The 23,020-nt window shown below is 36.7% G+C and overlaps 1 protein-coding gene across 2 annotated transcripts in view; it reads left to right on the forward strand.

Moving 5' to 3' along the window:
- The window catches only part of RAB22A (RAB22A, member RAS oncogene family), a 29,422-nt gene extending 6,987 nt beyond the window's left edge, over positions 1-22,435 (forward strand). Inside the window, exons 3-8 of one of the 2 annotated variants that reach the window (XM_014076159.2) lie at positions 2,562-2,643; positions 5,280-5,351; positions 5,428-5,534; positions 7,698-7,807; positions 9,593-9,634; positions 14,643-22,435. In XM_014076159.2, coding sequence (XP_013931634.1) covers positions 2,562-2,643; positions 5,280-5,351; positions 5,428-5,534; positions 7,698-7,807; positions 9,593-9,634; positions 14,643-14,710 — 481 coding nt within the window. In that variant the 3' untranslated portion in view covers positions 14,711-22,435. Of the gene's footprint in view, positions 1-2,561; positions 2,644-5,279; positions 5,352-5,427; positions 5,535-7,697; positions 7,808-9,592 lie in introns of both variants that reach the window. The other variant, XM_014076233.2, reaches the window with a different exon arrangement.
- Positions 22,436-23,020: the final 585 nt, after the last annotated feature.

Consider the following 23,020-nt stretch of genomic DNA (forward strand, 5'->3'; position numbering starts at 1 on the left):
ATGAAACAGCGTCGTATAGTAGAACCTAGAATGCAGGACTTCTCTGTCATTATGTCTGCCCTTTGGAACAAAATAATCTCCCCACCTTGAATAAGATAGCTCCAACTCTATTGGGTTTCCATAAAACCCTGAAAATCTGGGTTATTCCCAAAGCATTGAGATAGAACTTTGAATGAGTCCATCCTAAATGTTAATAAGATTATGGTATGATCTTGGTTGTGTTACGATATATTGTGTTGTGCTTCTTGTGATTTTTATGTTTATTAGTTATTTTGTATTTTTATTTCTATGTACACCCTTGTTATAAAATCTGCTAGTTGAGCAGTCATATATAAATCATTTCAATGAATTGAATTGAATATTTGTTAAGCCATTTTTGAGAGGAGTACAGAAAATTATTTTGGAAAATGGATTGTGAATGCAAATTAGTAGCTGTTTCCATTACTTTACAAATATTGCCATTAAGATTTCAGAAAAAGTTAAATCTTAAATTTGCATTCTATATAAAGCCAGTTTTATTATTTAATTTCATTTTCTTAAAGTGCTAATTTTAACATAATGTAATAATTGGAATACTTCTGTTTTTCGTGGTAACATCCTGTACTCTAATGCCATTAATGTAAGATGGGTTTCCACTTCTTAGCTTATATGAAGACTTAAAGGCTTCCTGTATGGTCAACCACAAGTGCCTATTTCTCCAGTATCCACCCATCCCACTTTATTTCCACATTCAGTCACAGTACACATAGATATGTGGAGAATCTGAATTTATATTATTTTTATCCCACTTTTATTATTTTTTAAATAACTCAAGGCAGCAAATACTCTTAATACTCCATCCTCCTATTTTCCCTACAACATCCCAGTGAGGTGAGATGAGCTAAAAGAGAGATAGACTAGCCCAAAGTCACCCAGCCAACTTTCATGCCTAAGGTGAGAGTAGAACTCACATTCTTCTGGTTTTTAGCCTGGGTCCTTAACCACTGAACCAAACTGGCTCTCGTCTTGTGTAGTACAACCTGTATACACTGTATCCTGAATTCTTTAAAATTGAATCATTTATTTTTGACCTTTCAAAAATCCATCTAACGAATTGGTATCAGTTTTTTCTAAAAAATAGGCAATCCTGCACATTTGTTTTCCTTCAGTTGAAGACAACAGAGACTTTGAAAACTGTGGTTACATATTTTTTCCTTCCAAAGTCATATCACTTCATAAATCATGAATTTTGTTCAACATTTGAAGTGTGGCTTAGTAATTCTGCAATTAAAATCACATAATAAAGTTTGAAGCTATTATTCGGCATCCTTAGGATGATTGTTCACATTTTAACAATGCCAAGAAACAAACTTTCATTTCACAAACAATACCAAAAATAACCATATTATTCTGATTAATGATACACAAAACTACATCCATGTTTAGGGTTTTTAATGTTGTTATTTGCTAAAGAAAATAAAACAATAAGAATGTGAATATTTATTGCTCATGGTCTATTTAAATAGTCTTAACTGTGTATTTATATCATACTACGTGATTGTTTAGTTAAATCAATTTGTATAAAAGAAAAGAAAGTGGACCTTTTAACTTATTGAGTAGTATATTCAGACAAAATTACTCAACAATCCTTCTCCACTCTGAGTAATTGAATGCTTGCTCAAGTATGCAATGAGAAGCAATTCAAACCATTATCTAATTGGTAGAGAATGGCAGTCCTGCTATTCTTGTGGTATAAATTGCAACATTAAAAGTATGTTATATCAATGTATTTTGTCCTCTGGTTCCAGTTTTTGTTTTATGTTGGTTGCATAAGGATAACTTTGCTAAAGTTTTCATTGGGCAAAGTTTGTCTTAGATAATAAATTGAGATCTTTGTGTTTTACTAAATAAAGCATGTAGATGTATTGTGTCTTTGACTTAATAGGTCCAGTAGGAATTGAAATAGCGTAAATAGAGGCTTTTAAGAAAATGAATACGCCTCGGTTCCTTGTGCCCAATTTTAGCAAAATTCTGTCCCATGTAGCTTCTCCTAGTAATAAAATAAAGCAGCCAGTCCAGCAACCTATTTTGTAATATAAACACTAATGAAGCAACTTGAACTTTGTGAACTTTCGTCCCTCTTTAAGATCTGTTATGAAAAGAAAATGGAATGGATTCTTCAATCAATGTTATTTGTCTAAAGCAAAGGCCCCCAACCCCTGGTTCCGGGCCACAACCTGTTCAAAACCAGGACATGAAAGTGGTGGGTGAGGGCACATGTGTGTGCACAAACGAAGCTGTATTTATGAAAGCAGCAAGCACACAAAACCATCTGCCCCAACCCACCCCCATTGGTCCACCAAGCCAAAAGGGTTGGGGAACGCTGGTCTAAAGCATTTATGTTGTCTCGTATATTCTCTTTACTTCAAGATAAAGAAAAGATGAAATATACATATTTTTCCTTCCCTCCCATCTTTAAAGTTATAAAATTAATCTAAACCTTAATATGCTTTATGAAAAATATATTGATGTTCAGGGCATTCTTTGTATTATGGTATATTCATACATAACATTCTTTTCAGAGCGTCTTTTATGACCAAGACAGTACAGTATCAGAATGAATTGCATAAATTCCTAATATGGGATACAGCAGGACAAGAACGAGTAAGTAGATGAAGTATTTTTAAATGGGGGTTGATGACATCTTTCTCTGTGACCTACTTATAGTTGGCTGTTATTGTGAGGGTTTTTTATAATGCTCATCTTCATTAGTAGATATAGTATAGATGTAGGTTTTGTAATAGGGAATTTCATAATCATTGTTTTGTGGAATGTTATGCTGAGATAAAGGATAGATAAATGACTGTGTTCTTGCTTCATTGACATTTCATTACTTTTTTTCAAATTTGAGACGTAGTCTTATTCTAATAGGTCCACGAATTAAGAGAAAATTAGACAATGCATTGGAAAACAATTGGATGCATAGTAGAAAATGCATGGGAAAAAGATACCCTTATTTAAATGTATACTAGTAATTACTCTTTAGTGCTAGGCTCTATGTATTCTGAGTCTATTTATCTCTTGTATTTTAGAAAGTTCAATGAGTCTTTGATGATAAAACAGCCTGGTTTAGCATGTGAACTTAGACTCATAGCAGAAGGATTATTACTTTTTCTCTTAAGATTGCTATTTTAAATTCATTACAATTTTCACTTCCCCTTTGTTGGAATTGTGGTTTCAAGTAAGTTAAATTTACACTTACCAGTAAAAAAAAAGGCTCAAAATTTTAGCTTTGCGCCCTTGGTGATATAATTATATCTTCTAGAAAAAAATATATTTAAAAACGAAGCCCCCATTGCCCACTTTTTCCTTAAATGATGTCCGGCTTGAGGAAGCCTTTTTCTGTGCTTCATTAATATTTGCCCACGTAGGGCTCCCCCACCCCCATCCCATGCATGGATCTAAATCTGTGACTTTCTTGGAAGCTACATGCAAAGCTTTTGAAGAGGCACTTCGCAAAACATGTTGGCTCCTCTTGAATACAGAGCTGTTTTGGGGCCTTTTCCCTTATCAACTTTTTGTGTATATGTAGACAGTAGTCCACTGGAGTTGCTAGCAAAGCAACTCTATATTATGGGCAACCCCTCACTATAGGAAGACCCAGCCTTCTGGAGGACAGTGTCATATCAACAATTTGAGACACACACACGCACTTGCTATTTGCATCAACACACTTTAAGAAGTGCTCCTTTGAATGTTTTGCACAGCCATAATATATAATTGTTACTGCTTGATATGTCCTCCATTTTATTGTTGTTTTCTCTTGAATCATTACCACATGGGGAATTTAATTAACAAATAAATCACCTATCTGTAAAATGTAGGTGTATCCTTGCCTCTATGCTTACTAGATATTTCATGTTTTTGAAATATGAAACACATGGTAAAAATATGATTTTTACATAAGACCAATTGTCTCAGTTAATTGTCTCAGAATTCTTATCAATCTTCAGGTTTGAATAACAGAATAAACTTCAGAATCTATCTTCTTTAAATATGTCTATGTAGCTGATTTTGCCATGCTTGGGGGTTTTTTTTGAGTAAAACTTGAAGCTCTTGCAACAAAGATAACATGATGTATTGTTAGCTTTGTGACTCAGAATTTATGATGATCTCCCCTTTCGTAGCAACTATAGAAAGGGTCAGTATGACTAAGAATGAAAAACATTCAACTTCAATTTCCCATTCAGCCTGGAACCTAGTTGCTTTGAGAAATTATTTGCATTGATTTTCTTGCATAGCATGGCACAAGTATAATAAAACTAGATAGATGATTGATTGATTGATTGATAGATGATAGATAGATAGATAGATAGATAGATGATAGATAGATAGATAGATAGATAGATAGATAGATAGATGATAGATAGATAGATAGATAGATAGATAGATAGATAGATAGATAGATAGATAGATAGATAGATAGATAGATATCCCTAAAATTGAAATTTCCTTTTACCTTTTATGATATCTTTTTTCTCTCCTTTCACTACGTCTAAATAATGCATTCTAGATCTTTTGGCTGAGGTTTTAAATTGCATATACAAATGAGAGTGAGCAGTGAATTAGCCTGCAGTACTGCATTCTAACCATTGCGCCACCACAGTTCTATATCATATGCCATTTTTTGTATTTCTAGTTGCTTTATTATAAATCTTTCTAGCAATTATATGGATACATCATAAATAGATTCATTATATATCCTCCTATTCTAGCGAAATGCCAATCAATGTGCTGGATATTATACTATAGGTAATATTGTGTTAGAAATGGAAAAGAAATTATGCCCGCAACTTTATTGCTTTATTTTAAAAAGACATAAACAATTAAAATAAATATATAATCTATATATACTGTCTCCTTGCAGTTCTGCAATTTATGAATGCTGCCTAAAACTTCACAGAGCATTAACATGTTTTATATTGGTTAAAGGGTTAAGAGTTTAAAGTGCTCTAGGTATATATAATCCACTGAACTGTAAAACTTGCTAAGTGATCAGAGCCAACCACTTTCTCTTTGTTTAAATTGGTTTTCCAAGTAGTTATACTTAGATTCTCATTTAATTGTATTACTTATTTATTTGGAGGAAATGTGAGAAAAAAACTGATAAGAGGACAAAGATGCCTTATAATGAATTCTATTTTATTTCTCTTACTCATATTTCAATCCCCGTTTCATTAAATATTTGATATGATTGCTATGGTATAGAAGCCATTTTTATGTGTTCTTCCTCTTTACAGTTTCGTGCTCTGGCACCAATGTATTATCGAGGGTCTTCAGCAGCTATTATAGTCTATGATATTACAAAAGAGGTAAATTAAATACATTTGCAAAATCTACAAATTGGCTGTTTTATTAGATTTACTGATCTTGTTGCTTCCATTTTAGGAAACATTTTCAACATTAAAAAACTGGGTAAAAGAACTTCGCCAGCATGGACCACCCAATATTGTTGTAGCAATTGCTGGAAATAAGTGTGATCTTAATGATGTAAGGTAAATTAAACAGGGTCTTATCCAGCTGTTCGTAACATTTTATTATAAACCTACCAGTACAACCTCTTGTTATACTTTTGTTTCCCAAAAATATATGGATACTTTAATCCTTAATTAATTTTAATATATTGAAGAAGAGGCAGGAAACAGTCTGTCTCAAAACAAATTTTATTAATTTTTTAATATTCATTACAGTAATTTACTTTCATTTTAATTACTGGCTACTACCATGTTTTCCCAAAAATACGACCTATCCTGAATGAAACTAACGTCTTGCCACATTTTTCGTGTGGGCAAAAATATAAGCCCACCCCTGAACATAAGTGTCCTGGACAACCCTCCCCCCTCCGGCCAGGCAGAGCACCTCTCACCGACCTAGCAGTATCCCGAAAGTGCCAAGTTGCGGGAGGCAGGAGGGGTGGAAAGGCGCTCACATTGCTTGCCGCTTTCGGGATACTGCTAGGTTGGGGAGTGACGTTCTGCCTGGCCAGAGGGGTGAGTTCCGGGTGGCTGCTTCCTTGCGAGTGGGCTCCCGAAGACCCAGGCACAGCTTCAGGGGCGAAGCAGCCATGAGGTAACCATGCTCACGAGCAGCCGCCCGGCAAATCCCCTCTCCAGCTGGGCAGAGTGCCATTCACTGACCTAGAGGGTATCACTAAGGCACCAAGCCATGTGGCACTCTGCCCGCCCCCCAGCTCCCGCGGCTTGGCATATTCGGGATACCCCCTAGGTCAGTGCATGAAGTTCTGCCCGGCTGGAGAGGAGGGTTGCACAAGCACCTGTTCCGCCCCCAGCCTCACCAAGCCCTTGCGCAGCTCTCCCAGGGCACTGCCACCGCCCGCCACCGCCACGCTCCGAGCATAACTTCCAAACTCCAAAACTCAGGGCCGAGTCTTCCAGCATCGGCCGCTCTAGGAGTGCTCTCTATGGTGGGTCGGCTGCTGGAAGACTCTCTGTCCGGAAGACTCTCTGTCCAGCAGCCGGCCCACCATAGAGAGCACTCCTAGAGCGGCCGATGCTGGAAGATTTGGCCCCAAATTTTGGAGTTTGGAAGTTATGCTCGGAGCATGGCAGCAGCCAGCGGCGGTGCCCTGGGAGAGCTGCGCAAGGGCTTGGTGAGGCTGGGGGTGGAACAGGCACTCGTGCAACGCTCCTCTCCAGCCGGGCAGAGCTCCATGCACTGACCTAGGGGGTATCCCAAATGTGCCAAGCTGCGGGAGCTGGGGGGGGCGGGCAGAGCACCACGTGGCTTGGCGCCTTAATGATACCCCCTAGGTCAGTGAATGGTGCTCTGCCTGGCTGGAGAGGGGATTTGCCGGGCGGCTGCTCATGAACATGGTTACCTCATGGCTGCTTCGTCCCTGAGGCTGTGCCCGGCTCTTTGGGAGTCGGCTCGCAAGGGAGCAGCCACCCGGCAACCCCAAAACAATAAGCCCTCCCTGATAATAAGCCCAAGGCCATATTTCGTGGGGCAAAAGAAAATAAGACCTTGTCGTATTTTCGGGGAAACACTGTATGTTAATCAAACCACTGAAAGAAAGTTGGGCTATTTATTAAATAACATGATGGAAGGGATGCAGCATGAACTATGAAAGAGCCTTGGATTTGATTAAATCCTATTTGTGCAAGGAGAGAACAGAGCATAATTCCTAAATAATTGGTTGAGTGGAAGGCAGATGCTGGGAAATAGATGTAGAAATGCTGAAATTAAGCTTCATTTAAACATCTAATTGCCATCCATGCTTTCCTGGACATATATTACAAACAATTACTGCCTTTTAACTATCAGTAAATCATTATGGAACCAAATGTTTATGTTTTATGATGTGCAGAATTAGCCATACCCCATTTGTTGCTATATTTCATTCATTCAATCAAGCAATTTCTATAGCTGCCTATCTCAGTTGATGACTCTGGGAAGCTACCTATTATATTGAAGCACGAATGTTTTGGCAGTCTAGAGAGATGCACTACTACTCCAAATTGTGTTAATCAAAAACTGATTCTATTTCCACGTCTCTCAGATAAAGTGTGTTACAGAGTTTGGCTTAATTATAGAAATAACTGATAATGCTACATTGATTTGAAATTAATTTTCTTTGCTAAAATGAAGGTAAGTTATTATTGTTTATTTATAGTATGTATTCTCTTCCCATCCTGCAGAGAAGTTATCGAAAAAGATGCTAAAGACTATGCGGATTCCATCCATGCAATATTTGTAGAGACTAGTGCAAAAAATGCAATAAACATAAATGAACTGTTTATAGAAATAAGTAAGTATTCAGCGTCAGTAAATCGCTAATATTTTTCTTCTTGAGTTCCTAGTTACTAACAAAAAGGAATCTTATATTAGCTTCATGCTCTACTTCTACTAGTTGTACACTTTCTTCATAATTAGCATCATTTTCATTTCATCATTAGGCCACAAGTTAATTTGATCTTTCAAATCATATCTTGGCAGAAGAATGAGAAAAGTACTGGCATTAACATTTTTCATCCTGTTAAATGTCTTAACTTTGCTACCTAATAAGTAGTGGGTTTATTTCATATCACTAGAAGGAGAGGATATGGAATATACAGTAAGCATTAGAGCTGTGCAAACTTTTTGAAATCAGTACTTCATTGTGTTGATGTGAGAAAAGCACTTCTCAAAAGTATTAAGTAGCCACATTTAAAACCCATGTTCTTGTTCCCAGGTTTCTATGGTGTTCTAAGAAAAATAATACACTTCTCTCCTGGGAGCATTATAGAGCAAATGTTGCTGAAGCCCAGCCCACCCACCAGCTCCCACTCTTCAGCCTCTGCCTCCCAGCAATTTGCCTCTTTGCAGTAAACAGCAAACAGCCTGGTCAGCTTCAGCACAACCTGATTTAGCACGAGCAGCTGATTGGTGGTTGGATTGGCCTCCCAGAATACTGACGATCAGCTGTTCCAAGCTGTGGGGATCACCACTGCCTATCGCAGCCTCAGTGCAACCCATTTTCAGTCTCCGCGCATCCTGTTTTCCACGCATCCCGTTTGGCAGCCATAGGCAGTTGCAATCCCCGCCCTCTGGAAAAGGCTGAAAATGGGGTACATGGAGGCTGAAAATGGGGTGCATGGAGGTGGCAATAAGCAGTGGCAATCCTGCAGCCTGAAACAGCTGGTTTTCGGTATTCCGGGAGGCCGATCCAACCGCCAATCAGCTGCTCGTGCTATATCAGGCTGTGCTGAAGCTGTCCAAGCTGTTTGCTGTTTGCTGCAAGGAGGCAAATTGCTGGGAGGCAGAGACAGATTTTTTTTTCTTGTTTTCCTTCCCAAAAGCTAGGTGCTTCTTATAATCTGGAACATCTTATAGTCCCAAAAATACGGTAAATAAACTTGAAATGCTAAATTTATAGGTGAGCTTCCAAGTTAATCATTAAGCATTCAGCTAATAAAATGAATTCCAAGCAATTTGAATAAATTATTTGGTAGTTTACCAGTACTTTTGGTTTACTTCAAGAAACATAATCCTAGTAGTTGGGGGGAGGGGTTAATATTTTTATTATAATTCATAATACAATGGCAATGCTAAAATGAAAAGAAAAATAAGAACAAAGTGAAGTAAAAAGAGAAAACATAGAATTTTGAGTTCTGCCCTTTCTATTGAGACATTGCCATCTTACTCTTTTCTTCTTTAACCCTTCCCCCATATCCATAAATCATCAGTATTTCCTTCGTTCATCAAAAAATCCATGTTAAGGCTTCTAGTCTTTTTTTAAAGTATTGTTTTTTTCCTTGACCTGTAATCCCATTATTTGAAGAAAGGTTAACCTGACTTCTAGGCTGCTGAACAATAGCTGTAGTATTGATGGTTAAATTTTTATCTGTATGACCTGTCTTTCTTTTAATGGGTGTATTGAGAAAATTCTTTTCTGTTTTTATGTATTATCAAAATTATGAATGTCTTGTAATGAAGCTAGGCTTTAGGAAGGAGTCTCTATTTATTTATCCTATTAGTATCCCATTTTACTTACAGTCTTCCTCAATTGTTCTTTTAATACCCTTTAATGCTGTTTTTCCCCCTACCTCTGCAGGTCGTAGAATTCCATCCACTGATGCCAACCCTCCATCTATTGGTAAGGGTTTCAAACTTAGAAGACAACCTTCTGTGACAAAACGCAGCTGTTGTTGATACTGAGACCCAACAAGCTAGCTTTTTAAAAATATTTGGCCTTAAACATTAAGGGTTTATTTTGAGTATCGGTTCCTGATACTGGATTCTGATCTCCCTGATATTCAAAGACCCCCAACATGGACCATTTCTGGCATTCTTACATACATTCTGTGGAGATCTTGCTGTCAAGACTGTTCCCACATGTGCAGTGTACAAACTAATCTCTTACAGTCAAAGGGAATTGCCTTTCATTCTGCTTTAATCTTTGAAGAGGAGGAGCCAATGTACAGATTATAAGCCTTGATATTTCATAGTTTTGTAGAAAAAACATTGCCATGCTTTTGTAATTGGGGAAGTGACACTAGCACTTTTTATGGATTTTGGAGGGAGTGGGCTAGAAAATACGGAAAAGAAAGTTTTGGCTTGATGTTAGTGCCATTCTGCACTTCTCCTTGCTGTTACTATAAGCCTTAATGTTTTCATTGTTGCTTCTTCAAAGACTAGAAAGAACAGATGATTGATGTAGCTACCAGAATAATACTGATAAGAGTGACCAAATAAGCCCATTCAGTACCCAATCTTAAATTGCACTTTTTATTTTCTGATATTATTATAGAAATATAAATAAGAACTTTGCTTTTAAAGCAAATAAAAAAATAAGGAAAGTGTAGCCTTAGACAATCTTAGCTCGTTATATTTAATTATTTTATAGTTCAATAGACGTAGACTCTTCTTAATAACTTCCAGTTAAGATACTTAGTAAGAAGCTTAGATTAAAATAATTTGACCACAACTGACAGGTATCAGTTGTTGTCAATAGCCTTAGAGCAAGCATGTTAGGTGGGAAACGTTTCTAATTGCTTAGCATAAACCATTTTATACTTATTTATGAAACCAGTGTCTGAAGTAAAATAAATTATGAAAGTGCCATTGCTAAAGGTAGGATTCTTGTTTACTTCTCTCTCTCTTATCCGTGAGGTGGATTGTGAAAGAAGGTCCTGCAAACAATTGCCGGGAATTTCAGCCTGAGCAATGAGCCTTAAATCAATTGGCATCCTCTAGAATAGCACTGGGAAAGATTTCCCTCACTATCCAGTAGAGGTTGCTGCTAGTGTACTTTGAGGCTTTCTTTGGGAACAAATCATTTCACCGAATCATCCAGAAATGGCATTCAGAGCTAACTGTCTGGGACAGTGTAGACGTTGCTTCCATGTAGTTGAACTCATCTCTTTACACCCTCTTCTAAACATTATTTCTTAGCTTTGGTTGTGCTTTCCATTTATTTTAAACTATAAATTAATCTTGCCCCATTACATGATTTCTCGTCATTCATTTTTGTTGCAAATAGAGCAAACATACCACATGTTTTTTTCCCTCTTTAAAATATAGGAGGTAAACTCATAGTGTGTAAAAGAAGCTATAAGGCTTTGATATTTCCTACTCAGCGGGACATGTCTGATGGCTTGGTCTTAATTTACAACTTAAAAGGGAATTTCAAAGGTTACATTGGAAATAGACAGTTCATACTTTTTTAATTCTATATTATATAATTCAGCATTACTCTCAGGAGAATTATTATAGTTAACCAATGCAATTGGAAATATTAAGTCATGATATTTGTGAATTTGTCTAAGAATTCAAAATTCTAATTTTGTAGTATGTTGTGTGCTTTATCAGAAGTTTCTCTGAAAAGAAATAGCCAATTATGGAGTATTTGGCATTCCCACTAACCAAACTATGAATCTGTACATTAATAATGAAATGTATTGTTCATTCCATATCTTGACTTGCTTATGTCATTAGTTTGTTCTGAGTTTTACTTTCAAAAATCAGCTTGAGGACATATGTCACCTACTCCAAAGAGCCATATACTGGCAATAATTATTTAGAATTGAAGCTTGGAGAGGTTGGCATTATAAGTCAATCCAATAGCTTTGTTCACTGTTTTATCAAGGATATAATGTTTGTCCGGCAACATATGGGGAACTGAAGGTGTGAAAGAAAGAATGTCAGGGATGTGCTTACTGGGTGTTTTCAAGGCAATTTGCTCAGTACTTTAAACTGAAATCAAATAAGGATCTTTTCCAAGACTTTTATTAAGCTTCAGCAAGAATCTAGCAGTCAATTCCTTCTATTCTAGCATTGTACCATGCCTGAAGAACTCCCATCAAAACTCTGTGCTGTTTCAGAGACCTTTGAAATTTGGCAAGGAACTACCACGGGGGTGAGGAAATCAAAAATCTCTGGTAAACACATTTAGGACCTGTAGTGCTTAAAAGGACTTTTTAGATTTAACTTCATGTTAGTTAAACCCCCCTCTAATGAATTGAAGATAATTAGGCTGCTTCTGTACCTACATATAAATAGAAACAGACTGATGATGTTATCTAGTTCGGTTAAGCAATATCTGCAAGAAAACAACCAAGCTCAGAGAGCACCAAGGAACACCCATCTCCCACCCCCCCATTTCAACCCCGAGCTACAAATACACTCTCATCAGATATATCATTGTCCTCCAGGACAGCCTTGTATAGATATAATATTGGAATGCCAGTGATTATATGTTTATCCAAACTGTTATTAAAACTTCTTCACATGGCTGTTTTATAATCACTATTCTGTTTCTTGATGATACTTTACTGGTTAGTCTATATAAGTCTTAAAAATAGTTAATGCCGCACATAGAGGTCAAACACAAAGCTTATTTTGGAGAATATTACTCATGTGTGGAGCAGCCAACTTTATCTCAGCATGATAGTAGCACCTTTCCGCTATTTAAGGCTTTCATCATTCACTTATGCCATTGTGATATTAATTAACTGCTTTCTTACAATTACCTATAATTAGAGGGTTTCTTTTTATTTCACCTCTGTAAACAGAATATTTTAACATATCACCAGTTGCATCTTTTGAAGCCACTACTGTAGTTAGTCCTCAATTTACAACCAGAATTGGGATCAGAATTTCTGTTGCTAAGCAAGGTGGTTGCCATGGTTATTAAGTAAATCAGATGGTCATTACCGAACCCAGTTTCCACTCCCCTTAACTTTGCTTGTTGGAAGGTGGCAAATGGTGATCAAGTGACCCCTGGACACTGTAACTGTTCTAAATACGTGCCAGATGACAAGTGCCCACATTTTGATCATGTGACCAGCGGGAATGCTGCAATGACTGTAAATTGAAGACTAATCACACGTTACCTTTTTCAACTGCCATTTTAACTTTGAACAGTGGCTAAACAAATAGTTGTAGGTGGAGGGCTATCTTTGGTGTGTTAACATGTGGCTCTGCAGAGTGACATTTCAAGCATAAGCTATGGCCTTGGCTGTATTGCAGAAACTTCCCTACCTGTGCCACGTCATCGAGTTCACTGCCAGTGTTAGCCTGCCTTAAAAGTTCCCTGGATGTACTTAATCAAATATTTGTATTGAGATAATTTAAATCTGAATCCCTACTCATTACTGGAGAATGAGGGTTATTTACAGTACCTCAGTACTATCTGCTTATTGCTATGCAAATTAATAGGAATTTTGAGCTTCAACATCTCTTGTGTCACGTGAGTTATTTGTAAATGGGGGGGGGGGGGATTACCCACCAATCTTGCATTGATCCTAGATCTCATTCATAAGGCTTTTCCGGAAGGTGGGAGGAGATATATATATATATATAGTGTATATAATTTTTAGGTTATAGCACCTACAAAAAGGTTGGGAGTATTTCCTCTTTTGTTTTCTCTATATTGCAATGTTTTAGTTTCATGCAACAACACCAATCTTGTAAGAATTAATAGAAAGGCATCAAGTAAACAAGATACTGCCCTTGTCATTCAGCATTGTGCTTATTCCAATATAAATTAAAACAAAGCTGAAGGTAAGATTTCAATTACTTGGGAGATAGTGAGCAGATAAATCTATGTGAAATCTCATACAAGCAAATAACCTACAATAAACAGCCTGCTTGACATCTTCTCAAAGAAACAATTTATTGGGACTTACCCCTGTAAGTGCACATAGAATTATGGCTTTGATATGCATATACTTTAAATAGCAGGCCTAAAGACCTCTCCCAATATCAGATATCATTCCACCTTTCTATAAATTATGGTTTGGACACTGCAGTAAAATAGTTGGTCATTTATGTAGGGAACTCACTATTTGGCGGCATATCTAAAATACATTAGTCACCATGCATACATTTTAAAAACATGGCTTTAATATGTAAAAAGCAATAGATAAGAGGATGTATTTATCTTTATTTAAATAGTGATTGAAAAGATAATGTAGATATATTTACTGAATATAACCTTTTGGTAGTGTCAGATTTCTGTTGCTACAGTCAGGACTAAAAGAGGTAAATACTTTCTCTGACTGGAGCATTAATTAGAGAAAATGATAAATGTGGCAGCCTAAGAATTCTGACCCTGCCCCCTTGCTGAAGGGGAAGGAGGCTGACTACTTAGGGGAATGCAGGATATCCTGCACCTGTCCATTGTTTATACAACAGCTGCTGGCCACCTGATCATTGAGGATCTACTCCCACAGGTAGTTGAATTCAAAAGAGCAAAGGCTCAAAGGAATCTCTCTCATAATTCTAGTTAAACATAGCATTATCTAGTCATTCAAATATATATGGCAGAGTTACTTTTGAAAGCACATCCAAAATTATCTCAAAACACACTCCTCGGAGTTCCAATGCGAACCTGAGTCAGTCAGAGATATTCCAAGATCCATTTGTCAAAATTTAGCTTTCAGCTTAATAAACATACACATTTCAGACTGCCCAATGGAATTTAATTGAACCTACATGCTGTTATTCTGTAATCAGAAGTATGAATTAAAAGAATTCTCTCAAGTCAGGTAGCACTGCCGTGTGGAGGATTACCTGGTTTAAGCCCCACAAATAATATTACTAGTCACTCAAAAGGAAACATTTCTGGCAAATTATTTTCCGCTTTCTTCTTAAATATATAGGAGCTGCTGACAGTCTTCAGGCCTCAGCTGACCTTGCTGTAGTGATTCCCCTTCCTGTTCCAACCTGAAAACAACATGAAATATACTGCAGGAAATGATAGAAGTTAAATTAAGGGAAATAACTGTTTGGTCAGCCACTGAAGATAGGTGAGCCAAATGTGGAAAAGCACTCTTAAAACTGTTTCATCTTACTTTGTGATCAACATCTACTTTAGCTCTTGCTTAGGCCTTTAAAGCAAAGAAGGTGAAATGTGTTTTAGCATTTTCTCATATCTTTACTCTGTTGGTCTTCATCATTACGCTAATTTCTGCTTCTTAAAGGAATTACAAAGCTGGCCTACTATGCCTTTTGCTACTGTAAGAGTATTTCCTGCAGTGATTGGAGGAAAGAGAACTCTTGCTATGAATATCAGGACTATTTAGATTAAGTCACAATGGGGTGTGCCTCGCCTCAACTGGAATCTAGTGTATCATATTGATTGCACTGCATTTCAATGGATGTTTTTGGAATGTCCTTTTTCTGTACTGTGTTTGCTGAACAGGATAGGTTTTATTTTTAGTAGCTTGGATCAGCAAATCTTCCTCTGGATGATCTTGGGGGAATTCTAATTTACAGCAGGCATGCAGCCATTTGAACTGCCTAACCCACCACTCCTCATCTTTGGTTTCACTTTATAAATAGCTGCAAGCAGGACTACACACGTTTAGGACATTTCCCAGTGAAATTATATTTCAAAAGTACCCATCTTTCAGTAGTCGCTTTGGGTAAAAATGTTTTTTCCTTGAGCAGATATTTTTTGAGGAATGTCAAGATTTTATGATTAAGGTTTGGGGATTTTCTAATAACTCATTCTTCCATGAGACACACAGGCAAGCATTAAAATAATTGCCTTCAATTGATTTTTCTCCTCCTTTGAACTTAACCAACAGGATATTTTCATTTTGTCTCTTACATGAGCTGTATATAATTGCATTCAATTTCTTGTACCCTGAGAAGCTTGCATCCAGAATTAAATCATTTTGGCATATTAAAAAAAATCAGAACAAAACATAATGATACTCTCATCTCTTCCTTCCGGTGTAGCAAGAATGCTGTTATAGACTTGTCAGAAGAAACAAACCTTTCCTTTTTTAAAAAAACTTGTCTTTATAATCCTAAGAAGCCTACATAGAAGTTTACATTGCCTATTGTCTATCTTTTATTAGGGTCCTGGATGTTAAACCTGATGCATTTTGAATACAAAATATAGGTTCTATAACTTAGCCCCTCATTCATGCAAAATAACAGTAACACTTTGCAGCCAAAATTGCATGTCATTCTGGAGAGCCACACCAATCAGATAAAATGTACTTATATGAGTAGATAAATTGTGTTAATACACAAGGTGGGTGATTTTTGTTACTTTTTGTTTTTCTATCGCTAAACTATTTTGCTGAGATCTCTAGCTAGAGTAGAGGGTGGCATAAAAAGGCTGGCTAGCTTAAAGTTTCTCTGTTGGAGGAAGCAACAGATGCCAGACTCCTGAACCTTTTATTCCCCTTTTCCATAGAGAATGCAGTTAGTCTGGCAGGATTTTTGTAAATAGCAGAACTACATTAAAGAAATTTACTTTCACCTGCTCATGGGGTTGCTCTGGTTCTGTTTTCAGATATTTCTTATAGATTCAGTTTAGCCTTTGCTTGTCTTGACATCTCTATGGGGAGCCACAGGTGTCGGTAACAGACCATGATGACATCAAAACAACAATTATATAATTGTGCCATGCTGTCTGACACAATACAAGTTGCATTGTTAGCATGATGTCATATATTTTCTTACATCCCCAATATCCCAAATCCACTCTATCCTCTGCAGACAGCTATGTAGCAAGTTGTTACCTTGGTGCAGCATTAAATGTATTATCTTACATTTAATGGAACTGATAAAAAGGCTGTTCTTCAGAAGCTTTTTATCTGGCAGAAATGTTTTATAAATAAAGTATTTACACATAATAGTTTAATTATAGTAGCAGTAGCTGAACTCAAAATGTTACTTTTCTATATACTCTGTGGTTGCAACTCAGAAGAATGTTCTCAATGCAGTGGTAGACATCTTTTGCAATATTACAGTAAGCAGTACTGTAATATTGTAAGGACTCCATCCTTTCTTTTCCAAGAGGCTACTGTTTGCATTGAAAATAAATGGTTCATTAAATTTAATAGGGATTACTCACTAAGTCAATATTACTGTCAGGCACGGCTGCAGCTATTTACAATAGAAAAAGCCCCGTGTATAAATTCATTAACACATTTAATGACACATCTGGTTTGGCCTTTAGGTCATTATACAGATCTGATTTAATCAAGACTCACAATTGCATCTTGCCAATCCTGGGAATTTCTTTGTCTTGGCTCTAGAAATAATCTATATGGAAGACAGAAATAGTCAGTGAATCTTTACGCCACACCAATTCTATTCTGATGGCATGTACCTTTAGCCTGCTAAATTATTGGAATCACTGTAGTTACAAATGGTTGCAAGTGTACACTTCATTTATTTAGATCATACAGAATTCATTTTACACTTCCAAAAACTGAGCAGCACTGTAATTCAGAAACACTTATGGCATTAGCATTTGTGCTTATAGTGAAGGGAAAAATATTAAATAGATCATAAAGAGCATTGCGCTTTTTACAATTTATAAAAGGTCTCTAAGTCCAATACTTAGAATCATTACCATTTTTCATGAGGACTATATTGTGCAGTTTGTGGGGGAAACAGAGGCAGCAAGGATAGTGGGTGGAAATATGATTGTGGGGATATGTCTGTGGAGTTTCTCAATCATCCATGTCACGGTTGTGCCAAAAATGCTGTTCAAAAGGCAACTGAACTTTGTGTCCCCCCACCCCGGAAATGTTTTGCTTCTCATTCAGAACTGAAGAAGCTTTTTATATAAGAAGCGAAATGTTTTCAAGGGGGGGGGGAACCAAAATTCTATTGCGTTTTGAACATCACCTTATGGGGATATATGCCTCTTAATATAATAGAATAAGGGGTAGTTAGTATGTATCCACTTACTAGAAAGAGGCCAATCTTCAAAATGATCTTCCCGTGGAGTCATGGGTAGACAATATGAAAATATTTTTTTTGCAAAGGTAGATGTGTCAAATAAGTACAAAATGCTGGATAGGATTATACAGAAGTTTGTTTTAGAGTGAGAGTTTGAAAGACATCAGTTATGGATGAAATGGGATAAAAATAATTTTGCCTTATAAAATTACACTGATGAAGACATATTCCACAATTTGAGAAGGACTTGATATTTTGTTAGATTTTATTCAAATTGCATTCTCAGATTTAAGTAGTGCAATTAAAACAACAGATTGACAAACTGGAAAGGTTGGCTCAAAAGATACAATCTTGGAGATAAAACTTATGGAAGGAAACTGTTTATGTCTGCTTGGGTAAATAAATAACTAAGGAGAAAGGTATGTTGACAATTGTTAAACTAAAAAAGAAGGAGGGAAGTTTTGCTAAACCCCTGGAAGTGCAAAGAGAGAGGCAATGTCATTTGAAATTGATTTGACACTCCCTATTTTCTGCTACACAACTATTAGTCACCCTACTCTAAGATATATAATACTTCTAAATGACATATCAGTTCATCAGTAAAGTGGATTGTGAAATATAGTTTAAAGTTAAGGAATGGTTTAGATCAAGTTAGAACAGATTGTGCCTCTTCAGCTATTGCAGTGATTGCAGTGATTCCAAACCATAAGCTAGTACAGCGAATCTCAAGCACACTATTTAGTTTATAAAATAAATAATAAATTATCCTAAATTATTTAGGATTTTATAAATTGCTTCAGGAACAGCAATTAAATACAATAAAAGAAATACAATATATCATTATGCTTCAAAAAGTACAATAAACCCACATTCCTGGGTTTTGCACCCTTTAAGTCCCAAAGGTCTTCCAGAACAACCCTATTTTTATGGGTTTCTTCTCATGCTTGGGAGACAAGGTGATCCAGAATAGGGAATCACCTTTCAGGCCTCCACCTGTTACACTTCTCAATAGGCACAGACCTTCACCAGACAATGTCTATATTTTTAGGATTGAAAGTATACCATAATCTATACAAGATAGGCAATCTTTTTAACCTAATGTTTATTGAAAATTTCAGTTACAACAATAAAAAATATTAAAAAGGAAAAATTTCAAAAAGGAGGAAAAAAGTTTTGAAAAACCACCCTAAGAAAGCAACTTTCCATCCTCAAACTATTTCATAATCTCTTTATCTACTCTTAATAAATATAAAACTCTTCATTCCATAACTATAGGCAAATCCAATAAGAAATATCTTCTCCAATCCAGGTGTCAGCAAAATATGCAAACAGTCCTAAAATAATAACTAATTAATACATATGAAACTAGCATCCTGAATCTCTGATCCTAGCCAGAAGCAATATTTAAAAGGCATAAAGTGATTACAATATCCTAATAGAAACAAAAAACTAAAGTTTAACATGACAAAAGAGTGACCATTTCTCTCTCTCTTTTTTTTTTAAAAAAAGGCCCCTTCTAGATTGAGGGGGGGGGCTTAAATACCATATTAACTGTAAACACATCCAATACACAACATGTTTCCACTACAAATGTCAATTCCAAAGAGAATCCCCTAAATAGCAACATATCTCATTCAGATAAACATTTCATACCTCAACTCTTAACTATAAAAAAACCATATTCAACTAACATAAAGCATCCTAATGTAAACAAAAGATTAAAATAAAACATTACAAACAACAAGTTCATAAAACTCATTTTAAAAGACAGCTAAATAAGAGTCACCTTAAATGCTGCCAAATCATGGTACATAAAGTAACTGTAGGGCGGGGAGGGAGCTTAAACACCATATTAAATGCAAACAAATTAATATACAATATTTTTCCAATCCAGATATCAATCCAGAAATTTAGAGTCATTCAAAATAGTACCATGTGCCGTTTTAAACCTGGTCAAATAAATCAACTCAGTGTGTCTTCTTATAGAAAACAATCTTGCTCTTTAATCCATTCAGGTACCGTTACTTTTTGGTATAAGGGTCTCCTGCTTGAGAGGGGATTGGACTAGAAGACCTCCAAAATCCCTTCCAACTCTGCTATTCTATGTTCTAATCCTTGTTACAGATTTCTTCATTCTTTTAAACAGCCTCGTTTGTAAATCCCCCCCAAAAAATGTTCCAGTTGCTTTTTGGGATTGTCATATTTATGTCCTTAATTTTTAAAGCACCATCCCATTTTTTTTTCTTTTTAATCTGATGACAAATTCTTATTCAAATTCTCATTCATATGTTCTTGGGTAGATTTTGTTGCATTTTCTGTTATCGAGAAACAGGCTGTTCCCAAAACCACACAATATAAGTGACACAATTGATTCAAAGTTCTTGTGCAAGTCCTGATCCAAGTACTCAAAGATCTCTGAACATCATGATAAATTACTTGTCTTGTTATATCTCCAACAGCAAAACCATTTTTTCTTTCCCACAAAAATCCATTTATTCGTTAAAGATTAATTTCAAAACCTTAATATTCAGAACCCAATATTCCAATGTTTTCTGAGCTCTTATTCTGCTTAAAACTTTCTATAGCCAAAATCTTGCTCTGCTTTTTGCTGTTTATTTTAATTTTTTAAAGATTATAAAGATCTTCATTTTCTTGTATTAAAGATGGAAGGCGTTCACCCGATGTTTATATGTAGTCTTGTCACTTTAAAGCAGTTAATAGACAATATCCAAAAGTGGTTAGCAAGGTAAGTGCGAATTCAGTGTCATTTAAAAGACTTTGTTTGTGGCTGGAGAACTGTGGCCAATTCCCTCATCTCCCAATTCTCCCATCCTGCAGAAAGAGGGTGCAAGGAGGAATTTTAAGAAGAGCTTGGACTATCTCATGTCCTCGCTTTGTCCAGAGGGTCAAAGAAGTTGATCTACCTGTTCATGGCCACAAATGTCATCTTTGCTATTCATGGAGCTATCTTCAGACCACCATCTTCTTTGAAGTCCACCACAGGTAGTCTTGAAGATATCCAGGTCCAGGTCCAAATAGGGGATAATCAGCAGTTGAACTGCACTCTGAAATTTACTGATAGCCAGTGCAACTGCTGCTACATTAGCATTGTTTGACAGCAACAACTGTCCAGCTAAGCATAGGGGATGCTCCATGAAAAGCAAACTACGATACAGCTCCTTTGTTACCAACTATAGTTGAAACTGGAAACTCCATCGCTAAGGGACACAGACCTAAAGCAACAAATCACATGACCGCAATGGATTATCACGACCGTTCCAGTTGTGGTCATTAAGAAAATCACTGTGGTGGTTGGGCGCGATATCACGTGATGGTGAAGCAGTGATCATGGAGATCACCTATCGTAATTGCACACCAGTTGCCAATCACCACATTGTGATCACATGACCACGGGGATGCTGCAATAGCCACAACTTCTAGGACCGGTCATAAATCACCTCATTTAGCACTGTTATAACTTTGAATAGTCTCTGAATGAGTAGTCCCTGAGTAAGGACTATCTGTATTCCATTTTAAGAGTTACCAAGGGCATGAATCAACCGTCTTCATATTGTAAGGAGAACCCCCATTAGCACACCAGCCTAAGTTAGGCAGAGTTTTCCTGGCCACAATAGGAGCCAGGAGTACTAGAAGATACCCCACCCACCCCGATTGCAGGCTCCTCTTTTCAGGAGAAGAGTAAAAGATGTAATAATCACAGAATCCGTGGCCTTCTGAATGAATAGCCCTTCTGTTTTGCTTCAATTGAACCTGAATTTGCTTCTCCCTATTCAACCAGTATAATAGGTTTCCAGGAATTGGGCGAGGGCTTCCATTGCTTCTTCCATTTGGTCCGGTGTGGAGATGTATACATTAGCTGGGTATCATCTGCCCTAATAATGCTGCCTTATTGCAAATCAAGGGATGACCTCTTCCCGTTATTTCTTATAGAGAGGGATGAGCCCCGAAGCACTCCCTTAGGAGTACCAAGGGCCTTCCCATGTGACCCAGGTCTGTTTTAGAAACTAGCTTGTAGCAGATTTGAGTATAATGACTCCAATTCCTGGCTTAATCTTTTGCTATGCAGAAATTAGGTGCATGGTCATTAAAAGGGAAAAAATACATTGTTCTAGAAGTCTTTTTTTTTCTTCACCCTAAAATTGAAATGTCACAAATGACTGTACTGTCTTACTGAAATTAACATGTTAGTCCAAGGGTACAAACTTTCCTCTAAATGTAAACATCAGTAAAGGGGCTGTGAGAAACTGAATCTTGGCCTGCTTCACTCTGGATTAATTTCAGCGAGGCTTGTAAGAGGTAACATTGCAGTGGATTGCACTGAGTGGAGAAGTATCAGGGAGCTGCTCGTATTTGCATGAAAAGAAGCTTGATGTTGAACTGGTAAAACATTGACCATGATTTGCCAAGCACATGGAAGGCTGAAGGTGTGTGCGTGCGTGCATGTGTTCTTAGGCTGGTCCTAAGACTGTGTGAAAAGGATGATGAAGTAGGGTAGAGAATTCCTAATTTCTAATATCTTGGCATTTGAAGGGTGGGGTTTTTGTTTTGGTCATTCCTTCTCATAGTTATAGTTTTCTGAGGGAACATTGATTTTAAGATATTAAAACTTTGTGTCAGCTTAAAAAAATGTACTCTTATAGTAGAACAGTACCCTAACTCACAAGCTGGATGTATTGTGCAAAATAAAAGTTGTAAATTATTTAATAAAAATGTTTGTAACACATGCTTTCAATGTGATGTGCAGTTCTTCATGAATTCCGAAATTATTCCCATCCTCATTCTTGAGGCTTGCATGTATGGTATGCTTGTTTATTGCATTCAGATCAGGAGGAGTCCTGACGACTGCCTGGATAAGTCCCTACCATTTTCTTGGTAAGCTTTTCTGACCATGGTTTGCCATTGCCTCCAATTTAGGGCTGAGAGAAAGTGATTGGCCCAAGATCACTTAGGCTGAAGGCAGGACTAGAACTCATAGTATCCGGTTTCTAGCCTGATGCTTTAACCACTACACTGAGCTGAATCTATATGAATCTAGGCATCCCAAAGTAACTGGATAAAATAGTTACATGTGTGATTATTTTACATTTACAATAACATTTTCATGTGATAGAAATACTATATTATCAAGAGTTCTAACAATGCACTTGACATTTTTTTATATTAACAATAGGTTTAGGCAATTAGTTACCTATTGTACAATTTATAGCACTACACATCATGTTGAGATATACAGGAATGAGCAATTTATTGACCATGAAATTTTGTACCTCCTGTGCCTCCTTCTAGCTAGGTATGTAGTCCTGCTTTC

This window comes from Thamnophis sirtalis, unplaced genomic scaffold (assembly GCF_051295495.1).
Source record: "Thamnophis sirtalis isolate CommonGarterSnake01/CBP01778 unplaced genomic scaffold, rThaSir2_p1.2 scaffold_7, whole genome shotgun sequence".
In the NCBI taxonomy this organism is placed as follows: Eukaryota; Metazoa; Chordata; class Lepidosauria; order Squamata; family Natricidae; genus Thamnophis; species Thamnophis sirtalis.